This window comes from Natator depressus, chromosome 3 (genome assembly GCF_965152275.1).
Source record: "Natator depressus isolate rNatDep1 chromosome 3, rNatDep2.hap1, whole genome shotgun sequence".
Classification (NCBI taxonomy): domain Eukaryota; kingdom Metazoa; phylum Chordata; order Testudines; family Cheloniidae; genus Natator; species Natator depressus.
Window position 1 is genome coordinate 125,749,645 of NC_134236.1, and position 10,401 is coordinate 125,760,045.

General features: G+C 42.6%; 1 protein-coding gene across 3 annotated transcripts; it reads right to left on the reverse strand.

Moving 5' to 3' along the window:
- Positions 1-1,078: 1,078 nt before the first annotated feature.
- Positions 1,079-10,160, reverse strand: TBXT (T-box transcription factor T). Of its 3 annotated transcripts, none has more exons than XM_074947007.1 (8): positions 9,955-10,160; positions 8,882-9,146; positions 7,689-7,823; positions 6,810-6,871; positions 6,633-6,694; positions 5,025-5,198; positions 3,153-3,282; positions 1,079-1,346 (listed from the first exon to the last, which is right to left on the reverse strand). In XM_074947007.1, exons 1-8 carry the CDS (start codon positions 10,158-10,160, stop codon positions 1,079-1,081), a joined length of 1,302 nt encoding a protein of 433 aa, XP_074803108.1. The 3 variants fall into 3 exon arrangements, with proteins under 3 accessions (XP_074803108.1, XP_074803106.1, XP_074803109.1); XM_074947005.1 differs by having other exon boundaries at positions 5,025-5,201; XM_074947008.1 differs by lacking the exon at positions 5,025-5,198.
- Positions 10,161-10,401: the final 241 nt, after the last annotated feature.

Consider the following 10,401-nt stretch of genomic DNA (forward strand, 5'->3'; position numbering starts at 1 on the left):
ATATGTCTTGGGGTGACATGTCCTATGCATGATTGTCTTAAGGTACACAGCATATTGACGGATTATATACACATCTTAAAATGTACAAAACAAAGTCACATCCTAACAAATAATAAATATTGATCAGAGTACAATATTGAACTAAAATAAATTAGAAAGAACCATTAGGTATTGACTTTCTTCTCTCATTTAGGGCCTGGGCCATAGACCATTAATGTCAATTAAAGTCTTTCCATTGGTTTCCAAGGACTTTGGATGGAGGCCTCCATTAGATAACAGCTATTTGAAAGGCAGGAGTTTAGTTAGCCTGAAAGTTGCTCATTGGCTATATGATCAAACAATGAAACTCACCTTAAAAAGGGGGTATTTTTTCGGTAAAGATGACTAGAGCAAAATTTTATATTGCATTTATTATGCAGAAAAAAGTTCTTGCTGATTGTCTTCATCATTTAATTCAGTAGCAAGGAAATAAGCATACAGTTGTGCATAAAACTGTTAACTACCCGAATACCACATATTCTCATGACAAATATACATTAGTGCACACAGTTTTCCAGATTTCACTCATTAGCTAAATTTGTGTAGATTTGAGATTGATTCAAACTATGCACTTAATAAAGCTTCTCTCACAACTACAGCTAAGCAAAATGTTAACTGGCAATTGACAGTAAGTAGCTTATTTTAAAAAAAAAAAGACTGACAAAACTGTCAAGATGGGCATGAAACAAAACCCCAGATCCAGATACTCAAAGAACATTGAGAAGTGTGGAATATGGGTCAAACTTTGGTGTCTCAGGCCCATCTCTGCCAAATTGAAAAGGACTAAAAATATTTATTTTAAAAAGGAAGAGCAGTGGATCTGCTATACGAGAATTGCACTCATAAGGTCTATATGCTGCTAATGATACACTGTTATACTGTAAGAAGTATAATTCAATTACTTTATACAAAAGCAGTGCAGTTTTTGTTTCTAATTTACTTCATGCCTCTTTTTCCCCTCCTCAAGACTTCATTGTGGATTCAGTATGAATTGTAACTAAATAGCTAGAAAGTCTTTATCTTAAAGAAAGGGCTTGGTTTACATAGAAGGTGGTGTGACAGGAGTCCATGTGGATGCCAGCCTATTATGTGCAGAGGTATCATACTGACTGTCAGAAATGTCTGTTGGTGTGCCAGCGTCATACAGCGGAGATCCCGAGGAGGAGGCAGTGACAGAGTGAGGAAGGGGTGGGTAGTGTGCTGTAGAGCCTCGCAAAAACTGGGAGCTCAGTCCATTGGACATCCCACCTGACTGAGACACGGGTGTGATGGTGCTGTTATTCACAGACCACAAGTTGGGATACTGACTGTAAGAGAGAAGGATAGATAATATGGATTATTAATTAACCCAGTTTTCCCTGTCAGCTATGCAGTTTTACACCTCACAAAGCATATTCCAAGTGTGTTTTTATTCAGCTACTTTATGCATAGAGAAGAACTTTGGGAAGGTTCTTGCTACTTCAGTACACGAGAGAAGTCTCAAGCACTTAAACTGTGGATCACACTGATTTGCTGCAGCCAGCATGCTGTGAGGATAAGAATCTACCCAAATCTTCCCAGCTCCCACCTCATCCCTCTACTCCCCCCACCACACACCTATAAAAAAGTTCTTTACCTGGGACCAGAAATAAAAAAGTTGATCTGTGAGAAAAATTTAAAGAGGATAAATTTAGCTTTTCCATTTATTATTTAGCTCTTACACAGCACTTTTCACCCATAGATCCCGAAGCACTTTACATTATCTCTGTTATCCCCATTTTACAGATAGGGCACCAGGGCCCAGAGGGGTGAAGTGACTTGCCCAGGGTCACACAGCAATTCAATGGCAGAACCAAGAAGACAACCCAGGTTCTTGACTCTCAATCCAGTGCCCTGGACTTTGCTGCCTTCCAAATGTAAAGACATTTTTGGGAGGGAGAAGAAGTGCTTGGGTGTACTAGTTATTTCAATAAATTTATGTTTAGTAAAAAAAGTATCTAGTAGTTTGTATTAGTAATAAATATGGTATATTTTAACAGATAAATGCTAACTTGCACATTTCATAAATAAGTGCCTTTTCCACAATTCATGTATATTAGCAGAATATTTAGACTACAGATTTGAACTGCAAGATGTTTAAAAAAAAAAGATAGAGGGCCAACCCCTGATCCTATTGAAGTCAATAGCAAAATCCCATCAGGCTCCCCAATAACTTCTAGTTGAGGTTCCTAGGGATTGGGTACAAATTCAACATCAGATAACTTCCTTCAACAGGTGAGCCAATATTTTATCAAGATAATCATAAGTCTAAAAAAGAGACACGATATATGTCCATGACAGGAGGATGGTTTTCGTTGAGCTCTCTTAAAAGCAATAAACAAGGGCTATTATTTAAAGGGATACTGTTTGCTTGATCTCTCACACTTGTCCAAGTGTTATTTTACTTACTGTTGTTATAAATAACACTTAAGATTCCAAGAACTGAAAGTCGAGAAAATAATTGTTCCTTATTTCTCCAATGAGTTTGCTTTGTGCATTTGGCAGCACTGTGCGTACAGTCCATTTCACTGTTTCTCCTGTACTGCCAGTTATTTTCACATATTTATAAGGGGCTTTTCATATATCAACAGGGAAGAGAAAAAAAGCATTAAAAAAGGAAAATGTGACAATAAAGCCATAAATAGGGAGAGAGACTTAGACCTGATCTACACATAAAACTTAGGTCAATTTAGCTTTGTCGCTCAGGGGGGTGAAAAATTCACACCCCTGACAGATATAGTTAAGCAGACCAACGCTCCAATATAGACACCACTAGGTCAACGGAAGAATTCTTCTGTCGACCTAGCTACCGCGTCTCAAGGGGATGGATTTACTAAAGCAATGGAAAAACCCCTTCCATCGGTGTAGCGAGAGACTACACTAAAGAAGCCTAGCTGCCGGACTGCCACTATAGCCCTTGTAGTACAGACATACCCTGAGAGACAGGGTATGTCTACTTGTAACTCTTTGCTTTAAAACTGACTAGATTTCAAGATGACGGTGACCTGTTCACTCCTTTTTTCAATTAAAAAATCCCAACATACTCTAATTTCTGAAGATTTGGGGGGCTGCATTGCAAAGGGACTGAATCCTACCTGGAGCTGGTAGATGTGCCAGTGCTGTGACTCATGGGCAGCATACTAGTGTGTGTGGGAACTCCTAGACTGGACCAGTTGTCATGGGATTGGAGCATGGAAAGACAGGCCGAGGAATTATCAGCATAGGCTGCTGTGAAAAACAAGCAAGCACTTAACAAGCAGATTAGCAGTTAAAGTGAGGCACAATTCTCATTTTCAATGCAGAGTATGGCTTTTTTATTACTGCTTTGTATATCTATACACACACACATTATATATATATATATATATATATATATATATACACACACACACACACACGTATCTACCAGTTGTATCAAACTAACAATTTTATTGGGGCTGTCAAGTGGGTGGTGTGCCAATCTGCTATATGAGGTGCCCAAGTTCAGTTGCCAGAGCATATTTCACTTCCTACCTCCAGTAGTTCCTTATGCCAAAATGCTCAGCCTCTGATGAGGGGAGTGCATTATGTAGCTCTGTCGTAACTATGGGGCTAAATTAGCAATGGCCTCAATGCCATTCCACCCTCCACAGCCAGAAAAGGTTGCTGTGGCATATGAACTTAAGTGGAGGAGAAAAATCCTTTATGGAGGATGGGGGAAGAAGCAGGGCACACAGAGTAGTCAATTATTCTCATGGAATTTTATTTGAATTTGCAAAATCCATGCAAAGGTTCAAGATGCAACAAAAATCAACGACATGCAAATTTTCAACTTTAACACGCTTTACAGAATTATGTATTGTAAGAACAGTCAGGCTATGGGCTGTGTCTGGAACAATTTGATGATGACTATGCCACCTAGCCTACATAATATTTTATAAAATTTAAAATATTAAGCTGTTTTTTAAAAACAAACAAACAAAAACCCCTTTCAGTAGTCTTTATTGGCTGTGAGAGAAAAACCCATAGAAAGTCCTGGATGGGCAGTTAGTTAAACATTCCCTCCTTTCTTCTCATGGAAGTGCAACTGGATAGATATATTGTCATTATTCACCCAATTCCATCATCCTGACTTATTTTGAGGAATACCTTACTACACATGTAGTCTTGTTGATTAAGATGTTCCTCAATGTGAGTAATGCTGGCAAAACTAGGCCCTCCGTTATTTACTTAGGTTAATGCCACTAGACTCCACTACCATAACTAGAAGTCTATTCAATTCACTGCCATTTCTTTAAGGTGGTGCTTCCTCAAATTCTTCAGATGGTTTAAGTGAAGATAGAATATACCTAAGTCCCCAAACTTCTCCTCTTGCACGCCTCCTTACCAGTAATAGAAGGTGTCCGCACCCCTTTGGCCCAGAAGCGGATCCACAGCTGGGAGCTGAGAACAGGGTACGGCAGCTGAGAGCAGAGGCCGAGGGTGGGGCCGGAGCAGGCTGTGTGGCACTCCCTCCCCACCCCCTTGTGAGGGCTGGCCCAGGCCCTGACGTGCATGCCGAGACGTTCCGCTGTGCCCCCTTAAGGGGGCGCGCCCCTCAGTTTGGGGACCACTGACTTAAACTGACGAATATTGCCAGAATAAACTAAGCTTTCCTAGGCTAAAAATCATTGAAGTATTCCTTCATTTCAAGATTCTTGTTCTACAGTAGGACACAGGGACAATGCTAGCACAGAATTGTCTAATAACCTAACATTAGATAGAGCATTACACAATCTTACTTTTCCATTGTTAAGAGGCTAGAGAAACGTATTTACTTTTTGTTATTGCCTTTCAATTGTTGTCACAAGTCCTCAGCACAAATGGAGCTAGATACTGATCTCAGTTCCAGTGACATTACTCCAGATTTACAATGATGTAATTTATCAGAATTTGAACCACTAGGTTAATTTCCCTCTTTAAATAGCCACAGAATAATAAAGACTTACTTGGAGAGTTGTTTCTATGGGCGTATGGATTGGGGTAAGGGGCAGAACGGTGATTCCTCAGCGATGAGAATCTTTCACAGCTGTGAGCAGAGGACAGTGATAGAGGTGCTCCAAATTGAGCATGAGGATTGGAGGGGGGGCACAAACTCCCAGTTCCAGGAATAAGCCAGCCACCTACTGTGAGAAAGAGAGGACATTTTGTAGCACTGATACTTGGGTGACCAGATGTCCTGATTTTATAGGGACAGTCCTGATATTTGGGCTTTGTCTTATATAGGTGCTTATTACCTGCCACCCCTGTCCTGATTTTGCACCCTTGCTATCTGGTCTCCCTAACTGATACATAATGCCACAGGGCAAGCTATGAATGTTATGAGCCCTTTGAACACTATTACTCTGAAGTTAAATATTAGAGCTGGTCAGAAATTTTCCAACACAATGTTTTTCCATCAGAAAATGCCAATTGTCAAAAGTGAAATGTGGATACATGTCTCCTCGCATAAAAAATCATTTTGAAAGAAAAATTGAGAAAAAGGGCAATTTTAATAAGGGCAAAAATCAGGTTCCCTCCCAGCACTATTGAATAACATTATTCAGGTTGGCTTCTCCCTGCCCTTTACAATAGATGCTGTCAAAATAAAATTTATATTTTTAAGAATTCTTAACCTGTGTTACTAATTACACCTTAGATTATTAAAATTGAAATATGTTTAAAACTTTGCATTTTTTATGTTATGTGTGTATATTTTGCACGTCATTAACTTTGGACAGTAAAACCACACTGGTTAATTTAATCTTTTGTTTGTAGCTTCTCTTTTTGGTTCTCCTCCATTAGCACAACATTGCTGTGCTTGGGGTTTCCAATACTGATGTGGGATGATGTTTAAATGCAAAAGAAAATGTTTTCATAGAATTTTTTAAAAATTCTATTCCCATTATATCTTGTAAAAACCCATTTATTCAAGTTGTGGACCTAAGTTTTTTGACAATGTTCCTTTAAAACAAAATTCAATTTAAAGTTCTAAACCAGTGACATTTTAGCCATCTGAAAACAAAAGAATTTTAAACCTGCTGCCTCCAATTTCCTTCGTATACTTTAAAAATAAAATTAATTAATTAAACTGGTGAGTTTATTCTCACTAATTTTTGTTACCATTTGAAATAAAAACACTCTTTCCGTTAATCTCCCCACAGATATTGCATTCTTTACATCCAAGCCCCATTGTCTTGCAGAAAACTAATGTGATTATTAATTTTTGAAGGCAGTATTAATGTTTTTAATAAAATATATTACACACAATGAGAAAGATGAAAAACTACAAAATAGTATTCATAAGATTCAGACACTCATCATACAACTGAAAGGGACCTCGAAAGGTCGTTTAGTCCAGTCCCCTGCACTCAAGGCAGGACTAAGTATTATCAAGAATGTCATACTTAATCTATAGTGGGAGTTAACATGTGCCTGCAAACAAACACTGGTGTCTAAATTTTACTCAGCTATAACATACTACTAAATTGTAATAGAAAGGAAATACAAGAGAAGCTGAGATGAAAGATGAGGTATTTTTTAAAGTTATATACTTAATAGTGTGAAATTAAACATACACTGTGAATACCCAGACTGTTGATTGTCTCCAACTTCATCCATCATATCTTTGTGATCACTTCTGTGAAAGAAGCCACATTTCATTAGTCAAAGAAAAGGATTTGAAAGAGATGTGTTTTCACAAATATGTAATTTTTCTGCAAATTCTGTAACTGGGTTTAGTCAAGAATTCTCACCTTTCTTTTGCATCAAGGAAAGCCTTTGCAAATGGATTGTATTTAATTTTTAAAGCTGTGATCTAAAAACAACAACAAAAATCTTATTTTGCAAGTGTTACTATTCATTATCATACAGTATTTAGGACCTGATCCTGCTTCTCTAAAATTAGTGGGATTTTATCATTGATTTCAGTGGCAGTAGGATTAAGGCCATAGTATGGACTTATGTAAAGTAACTAAACAGCATCCAAACATCTCAGATGTTAACAGCAGACTTGAAATTATTCTCTCGACAAAATGCAAAGACATCCACTGTCACTGCCTGACTAAGTTGCCTGTTTTATTATCCTATTAAGGAAACACATATGAAAGGGGATACACTAATGACAATTATAAAGAGTTTTCAGTTTCTGGATAGACCAGAATGAACAACAAATCTCAGCTAGGATAATAAGCTTAGTAACTTACAGTTTAATTGAAGTTTAAAGTGTACATTTTAGTTATTTGAAAACAAGAGTCAGTTCTGAAAATGACATTTCCAATTAGTTCATGTATTATTATTATTTCATATACTTTAAAATGGTGAGTTTATTCTTACTGATTTTCTAACATTAGTAGTTAACTTTGATGAATTCCAAAGAATCTTTATAATTATACTTTAACAAATAAAGTTACAAAATATAGGAAACAGGGAATTAGTGTTACTAAATGGCCATTTATTTATTTATTTATTGGGCTTTATTATTTAATTTAAAACAAACACTTTATATACAATTTAAAATGAAACACAGAGAATTGAAAAAATGTTACATGACAAATATTTTGCTCCAGCGTCTTTCACTTTGCTAATTCAGAGGATATAAGTGCATGTAGGTTTCTTTCCCATTTTGTGCATACCTCCTCATTCTGATAAGCTGTCACAGCTATAAACTGGGTCTCTGGGAAGGAATGGCTGGTTATCATACGCTGAGGGCCACCAACTCTCACTATATGAATCCTAGGCTCATACTTGTGCAAGGAGTTCAACATGATCTGTAAACATATAATAGCACAGATAAGCATTGTCACAGTGGGATGCAAATTCCTACAGTTACAGAGCACTTTCTGATTTTAAAAAGCTAACGCTGGATATTTCGGGGGGGGGGGGGGAGGGTCGGAAAGTCAACAGACAGTAGTAAATTCTAAAAGTGAAGCCTGACAAAAGAAGGTAGACCTCAGGCAACAAAAGTATCTGCCTAAATATTATCCGCCATTATATTTGGCAGGACAGCCTATTTATACAAAGATTAGATTGGATATAGATAGATAGACTTTGGATTATCAAATAGTTCAACCCTGAAATGACTATTTTTAAAAAATCCCCCAAAGAATCCATGATCTGCTTGGAAAGTTTCATCAGGACAAAAACAGCCCAGCTAGTTTGTCAAAAATTATAGATGATATTGATTACAAAACCCAGTGTCAACAAAACTGAAGAACAACTTCATAGCTAATGTAGGGATCAAATGAAATCTAGTTCCCCTTTCTTGGTGAAATCTACTAGGCAGACTCCTTGTCCTGGTTTTCAGGTATATAGGTCTGCGTTTTTATTTTTGCTCTTAAAAAGCGACCGGTTTTTTAGACCACTCCAGCACACTAGTTATATAAAATAAACTCGTCTAGTTAGAAGCCCTGGCTGATTTCCGTATTTTGCAGGGGCAGCCTTTGAAACAGGTCACAAGTTTACAGACAATCCTGGATAGGTGTTCTCGGAGGAAAGCCGTCACACCATTGAGGCTGGGCTGCTTGTTACAGCGAGAGGCTCTGGAAAAAGTTTTCTCCCCGCCCTGAGTTTTAGCTACACCCTGACTGACTTTGCTGACAGGATACCCTGGGGCGGGGGGTCTCGTCCCTCCCCTCCCCGCTGTCCCCACCGAGTTCCGACACCCCGCAGACGCGGGCTCTGGGAGAAGGTCTCTGCCGCCCCAGCGCAGCCCGGAGCGCTGAGAAGGGGCAGCCTTGCGGGCGCTATTTCTCGGCGCCCCTCCCCTGGGCTCCTGGCCGGCCACGCTTGGCCAGGCCCCTGGGCGGCTCCGGCCCGCGCCGCTCACCTGCCCCCCTCCGTTGAGCTTGTTGGTGAGTTTGACTTTGCTGAAGGAAACCGGCGCCTTCATCCAGTGCGCTCCGAAGTTGGGCGAGTCCGGGTGGATGTAGACGCAGCTCGGGGCCTGCGGCTCGGGCTTGCCCCCGGGGACCCACTCCCCGTTCACGTACTTCCAGCGGTGATTGTCGGCGGCCACGAAGTCCAGCAGGAAGGAGTACATGGCGTTGGGGTCCAGGCCGGACACGCTCACCTTCAGCACGGGGAACATCCGCCTGGGGGAGAGAGCAGGGCCAGGGAGAGGCGCATTGTGCGGGGGAACTGCTCCCCACTGCCGGGGGAGCCAGTGGGGACCTCCGGGGGGAGCCGGCAGCCGGGCCAGGGCTCCTGCTCGCCCCAGCGCGGGCCTCAGAGCAAGGCCGATCCCGGCTCCGGTGTGCCCCGAGCCCCACTCTGCTACTTCACAGGACTCCAGGAAGCCGCGTTAGCGTCTCACCTGCCTGGCCCTTGACCTTTCTCTGGGTGTCCCCGGAGCAAAGGATCAGCCGGCTCTAAACCACCTCCCGGCCCTTTGCGCGGCTCCGGGCCAAAACGAATCGGCCCCCACCTTCGGCTCCCGCTCCGGGCTGCAGCCTCCCCCGCTCCGGGGCCGCGCTGGGCAGAGGGGAGGGGGCTCCCAGCAGCCCTGGGGGAGGGCACCCCGGCAGCGTCAGGGGGCCCCCAGCAGAGGATCTGGGTTCTCCAGCCACGTTACGGGGAGATCCTCCCCAGCAGGACTGGATTGGAGGGAGGGAAGTCTCCAGTAAAAAGGGGGGAGAAATAAATACCGCCGGGGAGGGGGGCAGAGTCTCCCGCAGCATTAGATAACGGTGTCTCCAGCAGCTTGGGGGCAGCAGACTCGGCCCCACATAATGTTGCAGGGCGGGATCCTTTAACTGGGGGGAGAGAACCCCAGCGGGACGAGGGGCCAGGGGCCTCCTCAGCCCCAGTGGCTGTGCAATCATTTGGGGCTGCGGCTGTCTCCAGCAGCAGTGGGAGCTGGGCAGGGCCCCCCCGGGGTTGCCAGCGGTGTCCCGACCCTACCTGCCGTTCTTGGTCACGATCATCTCATTGGTGAGCTCCTTGAAGCGCAGCCACAGCTCATTCTCCTCCAGAGTGACTCGTAGCTCCCGCTCCGTGGGGTCTCCCTTCTCGCTGCCAGCCTGCAGCTCGTTTTCCACCGCGCTCAGGAGATGGTCCACCCGGTACTGCAAGCTCTTGCCGGAGCTCTCCGTGCCGGGAGAACTCATCCTCTCTCCTCCCCCTCCCCCAAAACCACTTACTGCCCAGGAGCCACCTCCAGCCTCAGGTCTGGCTCCAGCTCCTGGTAGAACTTATCAGAGGCGATTGCACACTGAACAGCCACGCGGGAGAGGAGGCCCCCGAGGCTCCTGGGAGGGGGTCCTGGCTGCTTACAGTGGGAAGGATCCAGGCTGGTTGCAATGTAGTGGCAGAAGGGTTAATCCACTTGACCTCTCTGGTCAGCGCGAC